Source organism: Geotrypetes seraphini, chromosome 8, assembly GCF_902459505.1.
Source record: "Geotrypetes seraphini chromosome 8, aGeoSer1.1, whole genome shotgun sequence".
Classification (NCBI taxonomy): Eukaryota; Metazoa; Chordata; class Amphibia; order Gymnophiona; family Dermophiidae; genus Geotrypetes; species Geotrypetes seraphini.
Genome location: NC_047091.1, coordinates 154,995,594 through 155,021,125, shown reverse-complemented (window position 1 = coordinate 155,021,125; position 25,532 = coordinate 154,995,594). Strand labels below are relative to the sequence as shown.

At 42.7% G+C, this 25,532-nt stretch overlaps 1 protein-coding gene across 3 annotated transcripts in view; it reads left to right on the top strand.

The window, feature by feature from the left end:
• KNTC1 (kinetochore associated 1) overlaps positions 1 to 25,532 on the top strand; it is a 262,047-nt gene that overhangs the window by 106,290 nt on the left and 130,225 nt on the right. For all 3 annotated transcript variants that reach the window (XM_033954527.1, XM_033954525.1, XM_033954526.1), the window contains 10 exons: positions 199 to 315; positions 449 to 592; positions 2,987 to 3,085; positions 3,663 to 3,766; positions 5,199 to 5,301; positions 5,609 to 5,743; positions 5,889 to 5,996; positions 14,419 to 14,491; positions 14,582 to 14,649; positions 16,576 to 16,859. In XM_033954527.1, the coding sequence (XP_033810418.1) occupies positions 199 to 315; positions 449 to 592; positions 2,987 to 3,085; positions 3,663 to 3,766; positions 5,199 to 5,301; positions 5,609 to 5,743; positions 5,889 to 5,996; positions 14,419 to 14,491; positions 14,582 to 14,649; positions 16,576 to 16,859 (1,235 nt within the window). The remainder of the gene's footprint in view (positions 1 to 198; positions 316 to 448; positions 593 to 2,986; positions 3,086 to 3,662; positions 3,767 to 5,198; positions 5,302 to 5,608; positions 5,744 to 5,888; positions 5,997 to 14,418; positions 14,492 to 14,581; positions 14,650 to 16,575; positions 16,860 to 25,532) is intronic.

The window sequence follows — 25,532 nt, the reverse complement described above, 5'->3', positions numbered from 1 at the left end:
TTTATTGACTCAACATGAGCCATGTTTCGGCATACAACACCTGTATCAGGGGTCTGCCAATAAGCAAACTGCGAATACCAAACTTCGGGAATCGGAATCATTCCTAAAGCCCAAGCACAGAGAACAATCTCTTAATCCTGGGTTTTTCAGCAGGAAAGTGAAAGTACAACATAACAGTAACTTATTGGTTTGTTTCAGAAGGAGGATGCTGATTGTGAAGAGCGCCAACTGATGGAGCTGGTAATTAGCCTGCAGGAGTTGGTGGATTTGTATAGAACTTATTCCTGCAGGTTGGCACTGAATGACTTTGAAAAGGTAAACCACTAGTAGTTGGTGTTTTTTAAAAATATGTCACTTTGCCCAATGTATCTCACAGTAATGAAAAACCATTTGGAGATGGTTTGAACGTTAGAATGTTTTCATTGCTACAGCAATTTTTTTTTCATAGGAAACTACAACTACGATAGCTTTCCGTATGCTGGATAATGTTCTTGCTCCTGAGCTTATTCCATCCACCTTGGAGAAGGTGATAAGACCTTACATGCACCAACATAATTTACAGGAAGAAGAACTGCTTCTGCAGTATATTAAGGTATCATGGAATCCTAGCTGAAGGCTATTGTAAAAAACCTTGCTTGCATCCCCAGCCTAGCTAGGCCAATACCAGGTTCTTGCTCTTTTTTATCCTCCTACCAGTTGAGCTGTCGGGGCCCCCTTCCATCCTGCCCATATATTCTGCTACCTGCCTCTGACCAAGTGGTTCTGTTTCAGGCTCTGTACAGTTTTGCAAAGAGTGTGTGCAAGTCATTTAACCCTCTATTGCCCCAGGTACAAAATAAGTATCTGTATAGACAGATGGTATATTAAATCCCATCCCCTTTTTTTTTTTTAAAGCATGCATGTTCTGCACTGGAAAGTGCCCCCTCATAGTCAGTAAAGCAACAAAAGACAGGGATGTCATGCCAGTTTCGGTGTTAACTGTTTATCAAAGTTTGATGGCAATGCAAATCATTTTGACCGAAATAAAAATTGTGATCAATACTTAGTTATTCTTTTAGCCAATTTTATGAAATGATTATTTTTCTACCTTTCCCTAGTATTATGACTTTAATGTTTACTTCTATACCGCTACTAATGACTGGGATGTCAATTCAGAGTGGTTTGCATGAGCTTCTGTAAAAGGTGTTACAATACTTGAACTTCTGTGGAAGTGTTATAATACAGAGTTACAAAGAGCTTCTGCGAGGTGTTATAATACATGGGCTCTATACAGAGTTACAGGGGCTTCTGTAGCGGTGTCACAATACAGAGTTATTACTATCAGCATAAATCAGTCAATCATCCTACTTATGTTACCGGCACATCGATTGTCCTACTTGTATGTATATGTTCATACCAAATCAATTGTTCTACCTATCTTTACATCTAATATACCAAGATTCTGTAGACCTACCTTCCTGTAGAAAGTGCTGACAATCGTTGCAGCAATACAAAAATTTAAATGTTAACTCATCCATGTGCATGGTCATTGGCATCGTGTTATGGTACATACTTTTACACCAGCTGGTATTTTATATGAGATCATTTACATGAGTATGTGATAAAAGGTCTGAAAACAAATTGTTCAGATGCAGAAGCAATAGAAATAGAAGAATAATTTATATTTATCTTATCTTTCCTTTGTTCATTTACCTTGACACATCCATGGGGGGGGGGTTGGAGGGAGGGGAATAAATATTGATGGGGACATTTGGGTAACTTTATTCTTCATTTATATTATATAATATGTTATATTAGATTATTATCATATGAAGGATTACTTAAAATTTTGAAAGATATATGTTACCTGTATAGATATTAGTGTAATTAATGTAATACCTATTGTTTTGATCATTTGTATGACACTATTTTAGATTAAAAATCAATAAAGATAAAAAAAAAAAAAAGAATTAAAGAAACTACCAAATTATCTTTTTTTTTTTTTTTAACCCCAGAGAAGAAATAAGAATAAAAAATACCTAAGAGACTGAAAGACTCACCTTCCACCATCTGCTGGAGAATGAGACCACTGATTCTATTAGGGGCTGTGCAGGGTCCTTATTAGTGTGCACAATCTATCAGTTCTTTGGCTGATCTAGAGGGACACTAAGACCCTGATTCTATAAAGGGCACCTAAGCCCTGTCTAACGCTGAGCGGGAATTAGGCATCCAAACTTAGTGGTTAATGAGCCATTTAAGAGTCTTAACGAGCGATAATTGGCACATGGATGTCCAAAGGATGTGGACGTTACTTTGTAGGCGGCTATCTTGGATGTCCAAATGGCGCCTAACTTTAGACGCACTTTGCAGAATCAGGGCCTAAGGATATTGGCTTTATCACAGAGATACTACGCCTGTGGTAGCTACACACAATTTATTATTCTCTGTTTCCATCTGCTGGTTTGGAGGCATGATCTATTTGTTTAGGATTTGTCTGATAGGACTCAAAGAAAGAAAAGTAACAGATGAGGACAAATTTTCTTTACTGCAGATGGAACATTGCACATTTCTGTCTGCAAAAAAGATGAAAAACAGGCCCACAAGTCAGGCCTTTAAAGTGGCCAGTAGTAGTATAAATCACACTCCTTCCCTCCAGTGTTTTCCCAAAAATATAAAATAGAAACATTCACTCCTCCGAAGTGCAGTTTAGTGACTCCTCCCTGCCATGAAATATTGCCACAGTGAAATGCTTTTTACCAGCCCTTCTCGCCAATCTGTTGAAACAAAAATGATACAGAGGGTGATGACACTTATATAGATTAATTTACAGATACATAAGCTTTCTACAGCTAGACTCTACTGCATCTTTATGAAGTGTCTTCAAAAAGTTATGCCTTAATAAATAACAGCCTCTCTCTTAGTGGTTTCTTAATAATGTATGGAGAAAAAAATATGAAAATTTAAGACCAGTCTGCATTTTAATAACAATTGCTTAATTTGTTTTAAGGATCTACTAGAGCGCTGCAGTTCTCGTGCTATATCTTTATTTGAAACTGCTTGGGAGGCAAAAGCTATGGCAGTTTTAGGCTGTATGTCAGATACAGATGTAAGTACTTTTTTTTTCCCAGCAAATAAATCCTTGGTTGAAGAGAGATGTAGCAAAATGGTGACACTTTTACTTTCTGTAGATTTATAAGGTATATGCATATGAGTTTGCTCAGTGATATTTGTTGAGTTTGTTCACTGATTGAAAAAGATGGAAATAAAGGTCAGTAAATGTATCTTTTATCAAAAACAATAAAGCATTTTCCCTAAGACAAGAAACATTTTGCTTAATTGATCCAGGCACTGGCATAAACAACTTTCTTAGTCTAGAAAGGATCAGATTAATGGGGGACTATATGTATTATGGATTGAAAGCTAAAAACTGGATAGTGGTTTGCTTTACCCTGGTGCAGATTTTCTGTTACACTCCTAAACTAGTGTTTTGGAAGACTAGTTGGTTTATGCGTATAAAAGATATATAGGAAAAGGAAGTAATGACCTTTCTATTTTTGTGAAATACAGCTGTAATCTTAACTTATTGGTTTTAATACTCTACAAGCATGCAAAAGAGGACATTTGTTTAGATCAGACTTGTTAGCATTGCCAAAGATTTGATTTTAATGTCAATTTGTCTACAGCTTGTGTTTGATGCAGTTCTTCAGATAATGTATGGTGCTGTAGTACCCTGGAGTAAAGCAGTGGAGCAGCTGGTGAAGCAACATTTGGAAATGAATCATCCAAAGTAAGTAAGAGAATTTGAAGTGGGAAGATTTGGCCTTTTGATTTATTTTGGTGAAATTGCACTGTTGTTGAACTGTCCCCTTGCCGCCACAGTGGTCACCCATGGCCCGTTGAAATGTGTGAAGCTTGACCAACTCAGATTTGAACATGTCCTTGGCCCGTGCTCGAATATCCTTAAATGAAATATTCAACAGATTAATCTAGAAAATGAAATACTGTGCTTATTTGAAGATTGTCCTAAAGGCCACCATTCCACGATTTACAAAGCTTATGGAAGGATTAGTAAATGTTGGATAAATTTGAAGTTCTTTATAGTTTTCAATCAGGATTCCATTCAGGATTTAGCACAGAAATTGTATTGGCCTCATTGATTGATCATTTTTATGGCCTATTTAGTTTGGGGACTTGTGCACTGATTCTTTTTTTTTTTTTTTTTTAATCTTTATTCATTTTTAAAACCAGCATAAAATGCAACATATTATCAATCAATTAACTCATTAGACAGCACTCCATTCCTTCTAATGATACAATAAATACATAACCCATCCCCACCCATCCTACCTAAAAGTATAAAAACATTTAATATAATGCAAATGAACAAGATAAACAACCTTGCAATCCAATTATAAATTAATTACATACCCCACCCATCCTGGATGCATATAATCAAAGGGCTAAATCCAATCAATCTTTACAAAATTTTGTCAATGGGTCCCAAACATCCTTAAATTTTTTTATAATGTCCCAATTGAATTGCTCTCATATGTTCAAATTCTTCAGATGGGTTTAAGTAGTGCTTTTGATTTGGTAGACCATAAAAGTTTACTAAATTGCCTAGATTCAGACAGTCACTCAAACAAATAGCAGCTCTCCATAAATGCTTCTACTCTTCATCACAGTGTCAGTTACTCTCTAACTGAACTTGCAGCAAGCTTCCTAACTTGTGCAGCCAATCAGATTCATGCATTAAGATTCCAGGGAAAGCTCATGCCTGCACATTTACAGAATTATCTTGCTGAATAATATTAAAAAGTTACGTCAAAAAAAACCAAAAACTCTGTCAGGTCTCTCCTTCCCTGGGTCAGCTAGAAAATATATATTTATTCTAAATGTTTCAGCAAATTATGGAAGAGTTGCAAGTTAGATTTTGGGGGTGCTAGGTTGCGTTTGAGCTTTTGAGATCTGATGCAATCTGCAGTATTATTAAGATTTTGTGGGATTGGGTAGGATCAAAAGTTGTCAATATCTATATATCATCCCCATATTTGTTCACTATAGTGAACAAATGTGCAAAAGTAACAAGAAAGATGATCTGGTTTCAAGGCTTACTTTAAAATCGGCAATTTAGCTAAAATAGTTTTTGCCTCTTGTTATGAAAGCTATTTATAAGAACTATATATTTCTTTTTATTTGTATTAATTGATTTATTTTAGAGTAAAGTTACTTCAAGAAAACTACAGACTAATGGAAATGAAAACTCTTCTGCGAGGTTATGGAATAAGAAACTTTAATGTCACAAATAAGAAACAGATAATGGTAAGTAAATGACCTATTGATAAGACTTCTGTTATTTTATAAATTAGTTCATGACCAACATTTTTAATATTGATATTCTTACCCTGTGATAGAATTTGTACCTGAGTGATTGTATGAGTTGTAAATGTGCTCAAATTATGCTTGAGTGGTGTTTGTGTGGAATGCATTTTTAGGGAACAACAAAAGTTGTTCTCTTAGTGGACGATTAAGAATCTAAAATACACTGGCAACCAGTTTGCAAGTTAAGTTTCTCTAATGTTTCAGAATTAAAATAGTTTCTAAAATATACATCTCTTTTCTGTTGCAGGGATTAGTAAAGTATATCCTAAAACAGGATATGCCGTCATCTTTGGAAGATGCTTTGAAAGTAGTAAAGGCGCATCTATTACCTTCTGTGGAAGTATATATTCTCAGGATTGTTCAGCTGATTTATGGACAGAGGGTATGCTCATCGAGAAAATAAGCTTTTGATATTTTCAACCCCTTTGTTTTTTGGCTTGGACATTTCAATAATTAGTCTTCAGTTTGAAAACTCAAAGAGGGATAGCCACATTTTATTTAATCTGTTTTTCAATTATATTTTTCAGGGAGATGAATGTCTGAGTTTACTGAGATCTTTGGCTCCTAGTGAAGCAGAAGAAACTGTGGAACGTGTGACCTGCTGGGCAAAATTAGCTCTGCGAGAATCTGAAGAAGTATTGTGTATTTTCATTGTGTAAAATGTAAACTCAGCTTGGGTTGGTATCATATACCCTTCCTTTCATCAAGCTGCGCAAGTGATTTTTAGTGCGGGCAGGCTCCATTGTTCATGGGAATTCTATGAGCATCAGAGCATTTACTGCGCCAACTCATCCATAATAATAAAAAGTTAAGCGCGCATGCGCTTTTCAAAAATTGTGATTCCTGGTGGCGTGAGGTGTGCTTCTGTGTCAGCCTCACGGCGCCTGCGCTAGCTGGAGGCGCGTGACTGTGCAGAAGATGCCGGCGACTCCTCCCTCCCGCTGTTGCTCCTCTTCAAAGCGGCCTGCTGAGGATCGCCAGCCCCTGTAGCGAACTTCGCAGGCCGCTCTCCACCTTCCCGACATGGGCTTGAAGAAGGAGTTGGGGTTGCCGCTGCCGCCACACACGCACGTCTTTCTACCACCGCCATGAAGCAGGAGAACCTGCTCGACGATCTGGGCCGAGAGGTGAACGATGCAGCCCCAGCTCCAGTTCGAGGAATGGAGGGAGGGTAAGAATGGGAGGGGGGGAGGGTGGAAACGGAAGGGGTCCATGGGGCAGGCAGGCATTGCACAACAGGGGGAGAGGGAGAGGGACTGCTTTGGGGGGAGGGGGCAGACAGCAATCATCAGGGGGGAACAGAGGGGGGCCACGGAGCACGCAGGCATGGCACAACAGGCACAGGGCAGGCAGCCATTGCACAATAGGGGACCAGGGGGAGAGGGAAAGGGGGCTGCTGTGGGGGGAGGGGTGTGCTAGGGGCAGACATCAGTCATTAGGGGGGAACAGAAGAGGGCCACGGAGCACGCAGGCATGGCACAACAGGGAGAGGGAAAGGGGTGTGCTGGGGGGGCAGAAAACAATCATGCTTTGCTCTGGGAGGGGGGAGACAAGGGGGCCACGGAGAGATAGGCAGGCATGGCGCAACAGAGAAATACAGGTAGGCAGGGGGGCCAGGGAGAGACATAGACACAATGAATGACAGACACAGCGTCCAAGGAGAGAGAGACAAAGAAAAAAACCCAGACAGACAGACATCTGCTCTAGCGCCCGTTAATGTAACGGGCTTAAAGACTAGTAAGAACATAAGAATTGTCGCTGCTGGGTCAGACCAATGGTCCATCGTGCCCAGCAGTCCGCTCCCGTGGTGGCCCTTAGGTCAAAGACCAATGCCCTAACAGACTAGCCTTATCTGCGTACGTTCCAGTTCAGCAGGAACTTGTCTAACTTTGTCTTGAATCCCTGGAGGGTTTTTTCCCCTATAACAGCCTCCGGAAGAGTGTTCCAGTTTTCCACCACTCTCTGGGTGAAGAAGAACTTCCTTACGTTTGTATAGAATCTATCCCCTTTTAATTTTAGAAAGTGCCCTCTCATTCTCTCTTCCTTTGAGAGGTTAAACAACCTGTCTCTATCTACTAAGTCTATTCCCTTCATTATCTTGAATGTTTCATAGAAACATAGAAATAGACGGCAGATAAGGGCCCACGGCCCATCTAGTCTGCCCACCTTAATGTCCCTCCCCTACCTTTGCCCTGTGAAGAGATCCCATGTGCCGATCCCATTTGGCCTTAAAATCAGGCACGCTGCTGGCCTCAATCACCTGTAGTGGAAGACTATTCCAGCGATCAACCACTCTTTCAGTGAAAAAGAATTTCCTGGTGTCACCTCGTAGTTTCCCGCCCCTGATTTTCAACGGATGCCCTCTTGTTGTCGTGGGACCCTTGAAAAAGAAGATATCTTCCTCCGCCTCGATGCGGCCTGTAAGATACTTGAACGTCTCGATCATGTCCCCCCTCTCTCTGCGCTCCTCGAGCGAGTTTCGATCATATCCCCTCTCAGTCTCCTCTTTTCAAGGGAGAAGAGGCCTAGTTTCTCTAACCTCTCACTGTACAGCAACTCCTCCAGCCCCTTAACCATTTTAGTCGCTCTTCTCTGGACCCTTTTGAGTAGTACCATGTCCTTCTTCATGTATGGCGACCAGTGCTGAACGCAGTATTCCAGGTGGGGGCGTACCATGGCCCATTACAGCGGCATGATCACCTTCTCCGATCTGTTCGTGATCCCCTTCTTAATCATTCCTAACATTGCACGGATGGCTTCATCAACTTGTCAACCAGTACTCCCAAGTCTCTTTCCTGGGGGGTCTCTCCGAGTAGCGCATCAGACATCGGTACCTGATTTTTGTTACCGACATGCATCACCTTACACTTATCCACGTTAAACCTCATTTGCCATGATGCGGCCTATTTCTCGAGCGTGTTTATGTTACGTTGCAGGTCTTAACAATCCTTCTGCGTCTTCACTACTTTGAATAGCTTCGTATCGCCGCAAATTTAATCACATCACTCATTGTACCAATTTCCAGCACGGGCCCAAACACCAAACCCTGCGGCACTCAACTCGTGACTCTTTTCCAGTCCAAGTACTGTCCATTTACCCCCACTCTCTGTTTCCTACCCGCCAACCAGTTTTTAACCCACGTGAGTATTTCACCCTTGATTCCATGGCTCGCAGTTTTTCGAAGTAGTGGTTCACGCTAAAATCCTCCAGTGCAGCTTGATAAAAGGGGCCCATATCTTTCAGCAATGTAGATGAAAATTACAGCTTCTATTCTTAGGTGTTTATGAATTTAAAATCTAGGAGTCAGTATTCAAAGTGAGGCTCTTATCCAATTAACTCATGCTGACTGGACCTTGAGGAAATATTCAATGGCACTTACCCAGAAAGTGCCACTGAATATCCCATCTAATCACTAAAGCTGAAACCAGCTATGGTATGGGCAGCCTGGGGCAGAGTTGACACTTAACCAACTTAAGTGCTGATATCCAACCCTTAACTAGTTAAAGTCATTGGCCAAATAGGACTGCATAAATAGCATTCCTGTCTTTGGCCAATTTAACTTGATTGGGAAAGGGTTGAATATGGTCCTCCCAATGGTGTTTGTTGAAACTGGCAAGATTGATCTTTGTGAGGTTGGATTTTGAAACATTTTGAAAACTTTGATTTTTGAAAAGGCTTTCAGCAATTTATAAGTTGAATAATTTGACGACTTGTTTAAAGTTTTATTATTGTATTTTTAAATTGAATTTAATGAATGTTTCTTTTAATTCCAATGTATTCTAATAATACAAGGTCATTTTTGTTGTAAACCGCTTTTAAAACTTACAATAGAAAGTGGTATATCAAATCAATAGATCAAATCAAGTGCCAGCAATTTGCACATACCCAAATATTTAATGCTGGTACCTGAACATGGCCTAGCATTGAATTTCTGGTTATTATTTTGGTAGTAGCAGTTAGCATTTATGTAATAAACACTTATTTTAATTTTTTTGCATCAGGATGTTTTATTTTGTTTATCAGTTACAACCTAAACTCAGAAGTGCTAAATGTAATGCAGGCACGTACAACAAAATTAAGTAAATTGGTCTGCCTTTTGGTTGCTTACTGGTATGTCCTGAGTTATATCTAGGACTTCTGATTTTAAGATGTAAACAATAAACACTGACAAAATATACCTAATGTTAAACGCTTTTTTAAGAGATACTTGAAGCCCTGAATATGTATCCCTTAGAGGAAAGGAGGGACAGGGGAGATATGATTCAAACGTTCAAATACTTGAAAGGTATTAATGTAGAACAAAATCTTTTCCAAAGAAACCAGAGGACATAATTTGTGGTTGAGGGGTGGTAGACTCAAGAGTAATGTAAGGAAATTCTACTTTATGGAGAAGGTGGTGGATGACTGGAATGTGCTCCCGAGAGAGGTGGTGGAGAGGAAAACAGTGACGGAGTTCAAAAAAGCATGGGATGAACACAGAGGCTCTGATTCTGCAAAGTGCTCCTGATTGTAGGCAGCTGTGGGCGTCCTACAGCTGTCTAATCAGCCAATCGGGAGGCACTTTTTCTAAAAAAAAAAAAAAATGCTCCCTAGGCAGGCCGCCTATATTGAAGGCGCCTCCAGGTAGCCTAGAGAGGCCCACAAGCTTGCCTAAGGCTAGGCGGTAGCCTTAAGTGAACCTAGGCGGCCCTATGCGTCTCCCTAGCAGAACGGGAGACACTTACCATGTAGGCTAGCAAAATGCTGGCCTACATGGTAAGTAGATGCGGCCGCTGTATCTAATCGCGGCAAGCATCTCCCTGCCGTGATTAGTATAGCAGCCGCAGCTATGGCTGCAAGTCTCCCCTCTCCCCAGTGATCGTGGCAGGAAGGTGCCCAACCCCTCCTGCCAACAGAACCCGCCCCCCCCCCCAACGATTGCTGGCAGGAAGGTGCTCAACCCTTCCTGCTGACAGAACTCGCACCCCCCCCCCCGACAATCGCAGCAGGAGAGTACCAAACCCCTCCTGCCGACCCCCCCCAAATGGCCCTCCCAAAGATCATACTCAGCAACAACCAGCGGCAGCAGGAGACTGTTAACATCCATAAAGGGAGCACAACTCAAACAAATGGTATTGGAACCCACTAGGGCCCAGGCGATCCTGGACCTGGTACTCACCAACGGGGATAGCGTCTCGAAAGTCTCGGTAGGAGATATGCTAGCCTCCAGCGACCACAACATGGTGTGGTTCTACCTCAGGAAAGATTTCCCTAGATCAGGGGTGTCCAATGTCGGTCCTCGAGGGCCGCAGTCCAGTCGGGTTTTCAGGATTTCCCCAATGAATATGCATTGAAAGCAGTGCATGCAAATAGATCTCATGCATATTCATTGAGGAAATCCTGAAAACCTGACTGGATTGCGGCCCTCGAGGACCGACATTGGACACCCCTGCCCTAGATCAAACACGAAAACAAAAGTACTCAACTTCCAAGGCACTGACTTCGAACGCATAGGAGATTTCGTCCACCGGACACTGCAGAACCAAGCTACGACCAATAATGTGGAAGCTATGTGGTCATCCCTGAAATCTACCATACATGAATCGACAAGCCTCTACATTAAATCAGTACACAAACAGCGGCGAAACAACAAACCCCAATGGTACTCTGCAGAAATCTCGCACCTCGTCAAGGAGAAGAAAAAAGCATTTATTTCCTACAAACGAACGGAGACTAGGGAAGCTAAACTAGAACATAGGGCGAGGTCTGCAGCGGTCAAAACGGCAGTCAGGGAGGCCAAACTTCGAGTGGAAGAGACTCTGGCAAAGAACATGAAGAAAGAGGACAAATCCTTCTTCAGGTATATTAGTGATAGGAAAAAGAACACAGACGGGATAGTACGCCTTAGAAAACCAAATGGGAACTGCGCAGAATCAGATTCCGATAAAGCAGAACTACTGAATGAATACTTCTGCTCGGTCTTCACCTGCGAGGCACCGGGGCACGGTCCGCAGTTGCAGGCAAGGCCCAGCGTGGAAGACCCGTTTCAGAATTTCAAGTTCACACCTGGCGATGCCTACTATTATTATTATTATTACTACGAACTGGCAAGACTCAAGGTGAACAAAGCCATGGGACCGGACAATCTACACCCCAGGGTGCTCAGTGAGCTGCGTGATGTCCTGGCAGAACCGCTATCAGGACTCTTCAATCCAGTCCCCATAGACTGGAAAACAGCTAACGTTGTTCCACTGCACAAAAAGGGTTGCAGGGCAGAGGCTGCAAACTACAGACCGGTGAGTCTCACATCAATAGTATGCAAACTCATGGAAACACTAATCAAACGTAAATTAGACGCAATCTTGGATGAGGAGAATCTACGGGATCCCAGTCAACACGGATTCACCAAGGGTAGGTCCTGCCAATCCAATCTCATCAGCTTCTTTGACTGGGTAACAAAACAGCTAGACTTGGGAGAATCCGTGGACGTCGTATACCTAGACTTCAGCAAAGCTTTCGATAGTGTCCCACATCGCAGGCTGTTGAGCAAGATGAAAACAATGGGGCTGGGAGAAACACTAACTACATGGGTCAATGACTGGCTGAGTGGCAGACTTCAGAGATTGGTAGTTAATGGTACCCTCTCTAAAACATCGAAGGTGACCAGTGGAGTACCGCAGGGCTCAGTCTTGGGCCTGCTCCTTTTCAACATATTCATAGGGGACCTAACTCAGGGGCTTCAAGGTAAGATAACGTTATTCACTGACGACGCCAAACTATGCAATATAGTGAGAGATGGCAATTCACCCGGTAGTATGACACAGGACCTACATTTGTTGGAGCTTTGGTCCTCGACCGGCAGCTGGGCTTCAACGCTAAGAAATGCAAGATCATGCACCTCGGCAGCAGAAATCCGTGCAGAACTTACACTTTGAATGGTGAGACCTTAGCTAGAACTTCAACAGAACGAGACTTGGGAGTGATCATCAGCGCAGACATGAAAACTGCTGATCATGTGGAGAAGGCTTCATCTAAGGCAAGACAGTTGTTAAGTTGCATCCGCAGGAGTTTCGTCAGCTGGAAGCCTGAAGTCATAATGCCATTATACAGAACCATGGTGAGACCTCATTTGGAATACTGTGTGCAATTCTGGAGGCCACACTACCGAAAAGATGTGCTGAGAGTAGAGTCGGTGCAACGGATGGCCACCAGGATGGTCTCGGGGCTCAAGGATCTATCGTACGAGGAAAGGCTGAAAAATTTGTGGCTGTACTCACTCGAGGAACGTAGGGAGAGAGGAGACATGATCGAGACGTTTAAGTATATTACCGGCCGTATCGAGATGGAAGAAGAGATTCTCTTTCTCAAAGGACCCTCAGCCACAAGAGGGCATCCGCTCAAACTCAGGGGCGGGAAATTTCATGGCGACACCAGGAAATATTTCTTCACCGAGAGAGTGGTTGATCCTTGGAACGAGCTCCCGGTGCAGGTGATTGAGGCAAACAGCGTGCAAGAATTTAAGAGCAAATGGGATGCCCAGTGGGATCCCTTAGAGGGTTAAGCCAAGGGAACCTGTCACCAGGAGTGGGATCCCTAGGATAGTAGACTTGGGGGTGGGTCAGTAGAGTGGGCAGACCTGATGGGCTATGGCCCTTATCTGCCGTCATTTATATGTTTCTATATGTTTCTATGAGGATACCCAACCCCTCCTGCCGGACCACCCCAATGAACCCCCCCCCTTGGGTTTACCTGCAAGTTGGACTGGACGGCTCCTTGCACGTCCAGCCAGCAGGCCCGCCTACATCTAAATGAGTCGGGCCCACCCCTCCCCTGCCCAATCCACAGGATCCTAGGGGGGATGGGGACCCTCCTGCCACGATCTTCGGGAGGGCCGTTGGGGGGTCCGGCAGGAGGGGTTAGGTACCCTCCTGCCACGATCGTCGGAGGGGCAGGTTCTGTTGGCAGGAAGGGCTGAGCACCTTCCTGCCAGCGATCGTCGGGAGGGGCAGGTTCTGTCAACAGGAAGGGTTGAGCAAGGGGGTTATTGGGAGGGTCCGGGGAGGGGGGTTGAGCAACATAGACGTCGGTTATAGAATCAGGTTAACTTTGGGCGGGTGTAGGCCTGATTCTGTATAGGACACCCGGGACCGACGTCCTATATAGAATCCGGGCCAGAGGGTCTAGAATCAGAAAATAATAGTAAATATTGAAGAACTAAGGCCAGTACTACACAGACTTGCACGGTCTGTGTCTGTATATGGCTATTTGGTGGAGGATGGGCTGGGGAGGGCTTCAATAGCTGGGAGGATGTAGATGGACTGGAGTGAGCTTTGATGGAGACTTCAGTAGTTGGAACCTAAGAACAGTACCGGGCAGAGCTTTGGATTTTTGCCCAGAAATAGATAAGAAGAAGAAGAAAAAAACCCAACAAATTTTAGATTGAATCAGGTTGGGCAAACTAGATGGACCATTCGGGTTGTTATCTGCCGACATCTACTATGTTACTATGGTTGATTAGCTCAATGTCGCATTCATTGGGCACAGTGGAAGCTGAAGTTAAAGTAGAACTGAGCATCACAAAGCCTAATATCCTCACTCTTCATTTCTTGCATGCTCACAAAATCTCTTCTCTAGTGATTTTAATTGTGTCAATCTCATGAGGCCTTCCATTCATTCTCCACAATACCAAGTTATTCTTATTTCAATGCATCCATGACAAAATGGGGAAGTACACGGGCAGAGTTTCTGATAACGAAAGAATCTTTGACGACATACATTAGAATTAAGATCATTTTGCTTTTTGCACAGAGCATTTTGTCTAACTTCATCATAGTAAAAGTGTTGGTTTAATTGAACAATCATGTTTAGATGTTTGATATCAACAAGCATGGGAAATAATTAGCATATGACACTGGACTACCTCTCAAAATTTTACAGCTTGCTTAGCAGAAAAGGAAGATGTATTAGACGAAAAATGGGTTATCCCAACTTTACTTAGTGAAATTGTTATTTCAGTGCAACATAGGAAAAGCTAATTTAAACTTACAGACTCATATCATGTCTTTCTGTTTTTTGTAGAGCAAAGGAAGCCAGGTATCAATAGCAAAAACATTTGTTAAGATCCTGAAGCTGCTGGTCAGCTCTCTAAATGGTAAAGTGCAACTAAGTGTTTTAGAATTATTCTTTTTGGGAGATACGCTTATAATTCAGCATATTATTTGCTTATTGTGCTTTATTACAGAAGATCGTCTGAAGAATGAACAGTATGAGAAAAACTTTAAAATGTTTAGTGTGATTGCTAGTTTACAGGTAATAAATAGAAATGTTCTGTTTAATCATTCCTGAATTGTGTGTACTGCTGTACGCTGACTTCAGTGGTTACGTGTCATGCTGTGCTGCTACCTTGAGCTAAGTGTCTAGATTTTGACAGTTAACATCTGTCTCTATATCCCCTGAAGAAGTTTTCCCAGAATGATAAGTTAAGCCTGCACATTTTAAGTTGGGCCTGTTAGTAATACCAGTTGTCTGTTAGTACACCTTAAGAATACATGTAACATGATTTTTGTTCCTAGACAGCAAGAGTAATTTCCTAATTGATCATGATTAAAAAGTACAGAAAATGTCTGTTATTTCCATAAAACTTTGCTTTTGTGACCAGGATAGTCAAATTTTGCAATTTATCTACCTATTTATCTCCCCCATCTTAGCTGATCTCTGCCCACCTGGATACAAACTGATACACAGTCCTAGGCGGAGGCCTACTCTTATGTAGATCATTTCTCACTATGAAGCTAATAGATAACTGTAATGATCCAGGATTAGAATATATGGTCTGCAGCTTGAACAACCCTGAAGGTGGAAAAGACTTGGGTATAGCCCTGATCTACAGACCACCTGGCAAGTGGGAACCTAATGGAAGAAAAATATATTTAACCTGATTTCATACCGCACCACATTCTTCTAAGAGCTGGTGATTCTTGGGGACCTAAATCTGTATCTAGAGGAGGACAATGACCCTAAAGTCTGTGCATTCAAGACTATACTGACTCAACTAAATTTTGATAACTTTCCCCTGGTCATAGTTTGGGAACTAGTCATCTGGTCAGATCATTATCTCCTAACCTTCTATCTTAAGATACCTAAGGCAAAAGTAACACTAGCCAAAAATGGAGCATATGGGGATACACCGAGTAAGATACCAGCAGAGAATTCTGGAATGAAGTCATGGACCAGCTGGAATTCATGAATGATAATGTAGATAAGACCATAACCTCCTGGCAGTACCTCACCACAGCAGTCCTTCACAAAATAGCCCCAACTAAACTTGTAAAAGTGAAACAGAAAAATAATCCCTAGTTCACAGAGAAACTACTAGCCCAAAGGACAAGGGTAAGAAGACTAGAGAAGGAATGGAGGGAAAATAAAAAAGAGAAACATTATGTCAGTTAGAGAAGGAAAATAAAACAATACAGACTGGCAGTAGCTGAAGCTAAAATAATTAATTATACCTTGATTAATCAGTCAAGGAACTCATCTAAATGTCAGTTCAGAATATTTAATTCACTAATATCCACTAAAGATATTACCACAGAGCCCTCTACTCAACAACCTGATGAAGATAGCCTAGCCAACTACTTCTTGTCTTGGTAATTTGGCTGCACACATGGCAAAATGCATCTGCTGGATGTTTGCACCTTAGTAAACATCCTAAGTTTACTCAGAATCAATCTCAAATGTTTTGCAAAAAGGTAAATTTCAAAATATCTGGTCACAAAAGCAAAGTCTGAGGGGAATGAAAGCCATTTTCTATACTTTTGTGACAAAGGCAATTAAGAAAGAACACTTATTACTTTTTTAAAAAATTGTTACATAGTGATCTTTTAGAAGATATAAAAAAATAAATTTATTTTCATATTTTTAAAACATGCATTGTAGAGCAGCATACAACTCTGTGATGATAGTGACTTCTATTAACTAAGCAACCAGGGCGCCCTAGGAAAATACTATCCTTATGAAGAAACAATACATTATAAAGTTCTAAAATGAGACAAAAACTCAAAAGTAATTTCTTGAACGTGTAAGAAAGACTTTTTTTTTTTTTTCCCATCGAAGGCACCTACAACTCTCAGCATGAATTTGTAGTCATTAGAGACTGCCATAGTAGTAGCAGCAGCTGAGAGGAAGACATTTTTAACAACTTATTAAAATAGGGTTCTTGCTTATTGTTTATTACAGGAAGATTTTGATATTTTTCTTTCCCCGGAAGATTATGAAAATCAATTGTTGCTTTCTGAACTCTGTGAAAAACATATAAAAGCCTACGAAAAGTCAATGTCAAAATCAAGCAATGATCAGGAAATAATTCACAGTCCAGATGGAATTGCAAAAAAGGCTAATACTGAATCCAGGCTTCAGAAACTGGCCTTGTTACTGAAAGTGACAGATCAAGACCTGCAGGCTCAATTGGCATTAAGAGCATTGGATGCCGGGAAAGTTGAAAAGACTCTGCAGATATGCAGGTAACATGTAGTAAACTTTAGGACTGGAGAGAGACTGCATGTCATCATTCACTAGTGTGTGTTAAAAATAAATATATTTTAAAAAAGAGCCTTCTAATGACAAAATGTGATTTGCCAGGAAATGGAAGACTGTTCTTCCTATAGCAAGGGATGAACTAGGAACCATTTCCTTTTTGTTCTAACCATACCAAACCTGAAAACATGGGTTGTGTCTACCAGCCAGCAGATGGAGACAAAGAGCTATGAGCTTTCTACTATAAAAGATTTTGCACATGTACAGACCACTAGTAATGGAACAGTCCTTGCAAGTGTAGGCTTGTAGGATTTTTCCTGGCTCAGTTGGAGAACTAGTAACTATGAGGGCTGAAATTCAATTAAAATGTTTAATCATGCAATTAAAGTCAGGGCATAGCCAGTTGTCCATTGGGGTAGGCACAGGAGGGGACTGAGGGACCTCCCCCTCCTCCTCACATTAGGCATCATACTTTTGCTGTGGGGATGCCAAAGCCTCTCTAGTCAAAGCTACCTCCTTGTTCTGCCTCCAGTCTAAGTAAGTCAGTGGGGTGCCTCTAGCATTAGCTGAGCATGCTTGGGGAGTGCAAGTGTTGGAGGCTGGAGGCAGTATGAGGAAAGAGGGAATGACCCAAGCAGCAGATTTTTTTGACTGATGAGTCTTCAGCTATCCCAGTAACCATTGAATAGGTATTGCAGCTTTGAAGAGGGGTCTAAGCCCAAAGGAGGGGGCCTAGTTCTCCAAGGTGCCTCCAGTATATTCATTTCTCCTGTTCACAGGTCCAACTCTCCCCCTTCCCTACCCCAGGATCAACTCTCCCTTAACAGCTGCAGGTCCAGTTCGTTCTCCCTCCCTATCTGCAAGTCCAGTTCTCTCTCTTCCTCCCTCCCCTAGCCCCAGGTCCAATTCTATCTCTCTCTCCCCCCCTCCTTCGGTTCAACTGTCTTAATTCTCTCCCTCTCTCTCCCCTCCCCCCAGGTCCAACTGTATTGATTCCCTCTCTCTCTCCTCTCTTCTAGCCTTCCCCCCACATAGTCTGACATCTCTCCCTTCCCCTTGCATCATACCTCACTGTGGCATGATGCCCCCTCCTGCACCCTTGCACTTGGCTTACCGTTCAAGACAGTCTTTGGACCTTCGGTCAGCAACAACCCACTGAAGGGCTGCCTGCAGCTTGCATGAGCCTTTCCCTCTCACCCAGCTTGCCCCCTTCTGAAAATAGGAAGTTATGTCAGAAAGGGGTGGACTGAGTCAGAGGGAAAGGCCTGGTACAGGTAACAGGCAGCATTTCAATAGGATGGTCGCTGGTTGCAAGGCCGACTTGCTTACCAGTAAGCCGAGTGTGGGGGCATCAAGCCACGGAAGGGGGTGGGGGGATAGATGCCAGACCATGCAGAGGGAAGAGGAGGAAGACGGGCGGAAGTGGGCTGTAATAGCAATTGATAATTAACATGTTAATTGTGATTAACTTGCAGCCCTACTTGTAACCAATCTGAGAGGAGTTATTAAGATGTAAACTTGAAGAAATCCAGGACCTCCATTCTTCTTTTTCTTTGCTATTAATTATGTAAAGAGTTTGGTTTTTCTTCTGTCTTTCAATTTGCCTGATGTGAGTAGTATAAAAAAAAGGTAAGGTTCTCTTTCTTTGCAGAACAGTGACAGGAGGGAGCTCTTTAATTAACAACACCCCTCCATTTGTACTTTAGCATTGGGAGTGACATTTATTTATTGACCACAGTTTTGTTTTGTACCGAAAGTTAGGCTTTACCTAAAGGGTTTCTTTAACTGTTGACAGAACCAGTCAGAGTGCAGAGGCATCATTCAGACCCTTTTGATGGAGACATCATCAGAATCAGTCAACAGGTGCCCCCCCCCAACCCCCGTGTAGAAATCACTACAGCAGCTGCTCTGGGGAACTACTGGGTTTCTCATCGTTTTCTTCAGCACCAAAAAAATCTGCTAAAGTTGATGGCTCTAAGTGCCATTCACATGTTCCTTTAGCTAAAAAGACCTACTCTACCCCTCACAAAGTGGCAATAGACATGGCCATTTTACTTCAGAGTACTGAACAGTTATTATTAACCCCTACATCTACATCTCAGATTTTGCACGACATACTTCTCTTCAGACTTTGCCTTTACAAGAGATGACTCTGAATACAAAGGCTACAGCTTCCTTGCAGAAATATGTGAGAGTAATTTCTCCAGAATTTATCTTGTGTATTCATAAGGCTTTTCTTATGTGTTGCCCGCAGACTATATTTGATGTATCTGTCCTTGTGGATGGCATTGATACAGAAAATTCAATTCAAGCAAAGTGGCCACAATCGACTAATTTAAAAGGACTCTGAAGTTTGTTTAGTGACTTCAGTGGATAGAGGTTCATACCAATGGAGTACAGACACTGCCTTAGGTAGACATTCCCTTGCTGATCTATTGGAAGGAGAGATTCTGTATGCTGATGGGAATGGCCCTTCAGTGGTTCACCTTTTCAAAAGTGAAGAACTCCAGCAACAATTTGTCAGGCCCTGGAAGCATTAAGTTTTACAAAGCCAGCAAGAGACCATTTTTTCTAGGGATCCTATCCTAAAAGGTATTCATAAACCTTCTAAAGTTTTCTTTCTTCACCAGGCCTTCCAGGCACTTATCTATGCAGAACTAAATAGTTCTGAGTCAGGATTTAGTGGAAAGAGCAATGGGTAAGCTTTATCCTCGCTTTCCTGAAGAGAAACAGCAGTTCAACTTGCTCAGAGTTGATGTTTTGGTGAATGAAATAACTGAGAAGACAATTATTCCAGTAAAAGGTGAACAGCTTTAAATGATTACAGTGCTTACAATATAGGACGTGCAAGCATATGAAGTAGCATCGTTAGGTCTTCAAGTTGTAATATGCAGTACCTTAATGTCTAGGGCATGCTTATGCTGGCTTCAGTGATCAGTGGACGCATCTGAGCAGGAAGACATTACACTTCTCATCTAGAGTCAAGCATTGTTTATGTAACTGGGTTACACCAACTGCTAGCGGGATGACAGCAAAGGAGGATCCACCAATGCATACACTGAAGATGTGATGGGAGGAGTAGGAGGAAAGTCAGGAGAGGACAGATTCATGGAATCCATGCAAAGACAGTGTATTGAGGAGTAAGCAGTGATTAACAGTATCAAATATGAATTGATTGTGAAGGCAGATAGAGAGCCAATTTGAAGAGATTTGAAGAGAGAGGTAGCGAGGTTGGCAGAAGATAAGTTGTGCAGCAGAGTTTTGAACAGATTGCAGAGGGGAGAGACAGTTCAGTGGGAGACCTGTTAGAAGTAAATTGCAGTAGCCTAAGCATGAGGAACAGTTGCAGTGGAAATGGATAAGTTTAGGATATGAGAGATAGCAGGGATAATAGTATGAGTGATGGGGGTCAAGTAGAGGGGTTGGGAATAGACTCAGAGGGGTATGTAGTGGGCTTGGCTGAGGACTGAAGGTGTGATGGGAGAAGTAGGAGGAAAACTAGGAGAGGACAGATTCATGGAATCCAAACGAAGACAGTGTATCGAGGAATAAGAAGTGATTAACAGTATTAAAAGTCAGCGGGAGTTGAAGGAGAGTCGAGAGGGACCAGGCAAGGAGGGAGGATGTGCAGGTTTGTCATGAGTTGTTTGGGTGAAGAAAGAAGCAATGGTGGGAGCCGGAAGGTCAGGAGAGTGGAAGGAGAGAAGGATGTGATTTAACAGCAAATTCAAAGGCAATATTGTGAACATTGTCATGGAAGTTTTCAGCCATCATCTGGGAAGGAGGGGGGGCACTTTGAGGAAGGGAGTTCAGCAAGGCAAAGAAATGACAGGAATTAGAAGAAAGAGAGTTAAGTGGATGTAATAGTCTTTCTTGGCTAGTGTAAGAGCAAAATTAGAGGAGGCCAGCATAAGTTTAAAATGTAGAAAGTCAGCATATGTACGAGATTTAAACTAGAGGAGCTCTTCAGAGTGGGTACAGGAACGTAGGTAGCGGATACTAGAAGTCGGCCAAGGCTAGGATCTGGTGCACCTGACAGAATGGGGAACAGAGAGAGCAAGGGTGTCCAGAGCAAAGAATAGAATAGAATTGTATGATGAGACAGCCTTGTCGACAGACTTGGATAAGATAGTGGAGGCGAGGAGAGGTAAAACAGTGATGGAGAGCAAGGAAGGATCAAGGGATTGAAGATTTCAAAACCTGTTGCTGATGACTGGGCTTGACTGAGGGGGAGGGTGGGTAAGTGTGAAGGTTATCAGTTGATGGTCAGAGATTGATAGCACTGAAGTGGAGAAGTTAGAGGAGGGACATTTAGAGAAGAAAACAAGATTGAGGCAATGGCCATGGCAGTGAGTAGGGGTAGTGGAGCATAACTGGCGATCAAATTAGGAGGTTAAGGCAAGAAACTTAGAGGCATAAGTGTCAGAGGAATCATCAGCATGAATGTTGAAATCTTCAGGAAGGAGGGAGGGAGAAGATGAATCAAGGAAGACAGAAAGCCAGGAGTCGAACTCGGTGAGAAAAGAAGAAAAGGGTTTGTTGGGGGGGACAATAAATGGCTACTATCTGGAGCGGTAGAGGCATGAATAGGTGGGCAGAGTGGATTTCAAATGAAGAAAAGTGTGATTGTGATGGGAGAAGAGGTTGAAATCTGCATGAAGGTGAGAGAAGAAGCCCAAGACCTCTGCCTCAGCCATAGGGCATGGTATATGGGAAAAGTAGTAATCCCCATGGAAGAAGGCAGCAGCTGAAGCAGAACCTCAGGACAAATCCACGTCTCAGTTAGCACAAGCAAGTGGAAGGACTGGGAGATAAAGAGGTCATGAATGTAGGACAGTTTTTTTGTAGGCAGAATGAACATTCCACAGGGATCATGAGAAAGGGAGAGGTGAGGTTGGAAGGAGAGAAAAAGGAATGAGGTTGAGGCAGATGCACATGTGGAGCAAGTAGTAAAAGCAATTAATGAAGCTGTGTTTAAAGAAAGTTTGGACAAATTTTTGGAGGAAAAGTCAATAAACCATATTAAGGTAGACTTGGGGAGCACACTGCTTATCCCTGGGGTTAAGTAGCAAAGAATCTTGCTACTTTTTAGGATGCTACCAGGATACTACACTACTTGGACCTTTGGTCTGACCTAATAGAGTAGCTCTTCTGTTCTCAATATGTAAACTTTGGAGGAAAGGCAGGAGAGAGAGATATGATAGAGATGTTTAAATACCTATTGGCACAAATACACATGAGGTGAGTTTCTTTCAATTGAAAGGAAACTCTGGAATGAGGGGGCATAGGATCAAGGTGAATGGGGTAGACTAAGAAGTAACCTCAAAAAATATTTTTCATGGAAAGGGTGGTAAATGCTTGGAATGGCCTCTCAGTGGAGATTGTGGAAGCGAAAAATGTAAGCCTGGGACAAGTACACTGAATCTCTAAGGGAGAAGAAGAGATAGTAGATGGCTTGATTAGGCAGACTAGATAGGCCATATGGTCTTTATCTGCCTTCATTTTTCTATGTTTTTCTATACTGGTGGGCTGTGCTTGTGCAGAACCTTTTATAGAATCTCTGAAGTTTCTGTCTCCATCTACTGGCTGACAGACCATGCCGTCTGGTTGGGCTCAAGGAAAGAAAATTAGAAAGTAAGACTTTTTTTCCCCATTTTCTAAAGGCTTTCCTTTCTCCTCCTTTTCTTATGACCTTTATAATTATTTGGATTCCAGTTCTCAAAGCCCTCAAATAACTAATAGAGGCATAGTGCAGAGATGATGAAATAGTGGCAGACATAAGCTGCTACTAGTTAATTAACTGGTAGCTAAGTAAAAAATGGAGTACTATTTCATTTGGCCATAGTGCTTGCAGGGTCATTTTCAAAGAGAAACACCATGAAAGCATGCATTGGGCTTTCAAAATGAGTCTTCTACATACCTTTCCTTTCCCAAACTCTCTTATTTTGTGGGTGGATAAAATTGTGCATACTTTTTTAGTCACTATTTTGGGGGGAGAGAAGCAGCTTTCAAAGGATGTTCTTTTACTGGTTTCTCTTCCTATACTGCAATAAGGCTTGTACTATTTACAGTAAAATTCATTTGTATCTCTTGATTGACTTTGGATTTTTGAAGGTAATATATAGAAATAAAACAAAGGAAATAAGGTAATACCTTTTTTTATTGAACTAACTCAATACATTTTATGATTAGCTTTCGAAGGCAACCCCTTCTTCAGATCAGAAATAAGCAAATGTGGACAAATATAAGAATATATAAGGGAAACATGAAAGCATTTCAATGATAGTTTCACAGGAAGAGGAGGAGGGGGGGGGGGTAAGTAGGAGACAGAGAGGTGACCAAGCAGTTTAAATTTCATTGCATTGTGGACTTTTGAAGAAATTTACCCATTACCCAAGGTGGTTTACAGCAAGTGTAGGCCAGGCATAGGCAATAAAGAATTACAATAGTAATATGTTCAAACTAGTCTTTAAGCCCGTTACATTAACAGATGCTAGAGATATCTGTCTGTCTGGGTTTTTTTCTTTGTCTCGCTCTCTTTGGACGCTGTCTGTCTGTCATTCCTTCTGTCTGTGTCTCTCCCTGGCCCCCTGCCTACCTGTATTTCTCTGTTGCCCCATGCCTGCCTGTATCTCCGTGGCCCCCTTCTGTGTCCCCCCTTCCCAGAGCAAAGCATGATTGTTTTGTGCCCCCCAGCAGCCCCCTTTCCCTCTCCCCTTGTGCCATGCCTGCGTACTCTGTGGCTCCCTTCCCCCCAAAGCAGCCCCCTTTCCCTGTTCTACCATGTCTGTGTGCTCTGTGGCCCCCTTCCCCCCAAAGCAGCCCCCTTTCCCTGTCCCCTGTTCTACCATGCCTGTGTGCTCTGTGGCCCCCCTTCCCCCCAAAGCAGCCCCCTTTCCCTCTCCCCCTGGTCCCCTGTTGTTCAATGTCGGCCTACTCCGTGGCCCCCTCCCGTTTCCACCCCCCTCCCATTCTTACCCTCCCTCCATGCCTCCAAAAGGAGCTGGTCCTCTTGGCTCAGATCGTCGTGCAGCAGGCCCAGTGTCCTGCCCTGGTACCTGGTGCCTCACTGTCTTTCAGCCTTTGTCCCACCCTTCCCCTGAAGCCAGCCTGCCTTCGTCCCTCCTGGGCCCAAGCCTCTTTCAGCCTTTGTCCCACCCCTCCCCTGAAGCCAGCCTGCCTTCGTCCCTCCTGTGCCCAAGCCTCTTTCAGCCTTAGTCCCACCCCTCCCCTGAAGCCAACCTGCCTTCGTCCCTCCTGCACCCAAGCCTCTTTCAGCCTTTGTGCCACCCCTCCCCTGAAGCCAGCCTGCCTGCGTCCCTCCTACGCCCAAGCCTGGCCTACCTGCTGGCGATACTTCCTTCCCCCGGTCCCCTGCCATTCGCCGCCCGTTGCAAGCGCCGAATCCCCCTGTGGAGACGAAACTTTTTTGTCCTTCTCGCCTTGGGAGGACGGTTGAGCTTGGAGAGAGGAGTCGCTGGCACACGTGCCTCCAGCTAGCGCAGGTGCCGTGAGGACTGACACAGAAGCACACCTCACGGCGCCAGGAATCACGAAGTTTGCACAGCGCATGTGCGCTCTAGGGTTTTATTATTATAGATAGCAGTACACATTATCAGTAACATACTATGATATAATGAACATACTGTGCTATTATGTCAACACAACACATTAAAACATTTTAATAATAGACTGCAAAGGGGACAAAAGGAGGTGGAACATATAGATAGACAATAAAGAATGATTAACTTGAGGAAAGCTGTGTGCGTGTGACTTAGCTAGGAGACACTGCTATTTTATCCCTTTTGATTAAATAAATAATATATATTGGGGTCAATGTTCAAAGCAATTTAACCAGTCTGAAATTGCTCCTGGCCAGTCAAATCTCTTGTTCAGGGCTAACTGATCATATTCTTGACATTTAACTGGATAGTGCAGCTGAAAATGTTTGGTTAGAACCCAACACAGTACTGTCTATTTTGGGTGGGTGGTTGGGCAGAGTCAGCACCTGGCCGGTTGAATGCTGATATTCAGCACTTAACGGGCCAATAACCATATCAATAGGACTGCATAAAAGTCAGTTTCACCATAGTTGGTTAAGTGCTGAATATTGCACTTAACTAGCTGTGTTTTTGCCAGTTCCATATACCTGGAAATTCAATGCCAGAGCCCAGACATGGCCTGGCATTGAGTTTCTGTAGATAACGCAGGCAATGGTCAGTAAAACACAATCACTGTTGGCTGAATATTGGGCATGTTCTACAAGAACTGCATTGGAGATTTTGCTACAATATAGAAATAAAGCTGAACAAACATAAATGTGCACTATCTTTCAGGAATTACACCCCCTTCATCAGATAAGGCCTGGATTTAGGCATAGCCAACATAGGCAAAATGTCCAAACTAAAGAAGAGCCTATTCCCATCCACTTTAGTTTTAGTGCATGTGTTGACCCTTTGACCTTCCGGTAGTTCTCTATAGGCACTCCAGTCATCTCTGATATCCACCCTCCCCTCCACTCTCTGGCATCTCTTGTGTAATCTTACTTATGGCATCCAAAGGCTTAAATCTGGCATCAGATCAAAACTAAAAATGAATTTGCTGCAACATATAAGTGAATCAGGTTAAATTACAGTGGTGAAATGAAAAAAGGTGGCGTT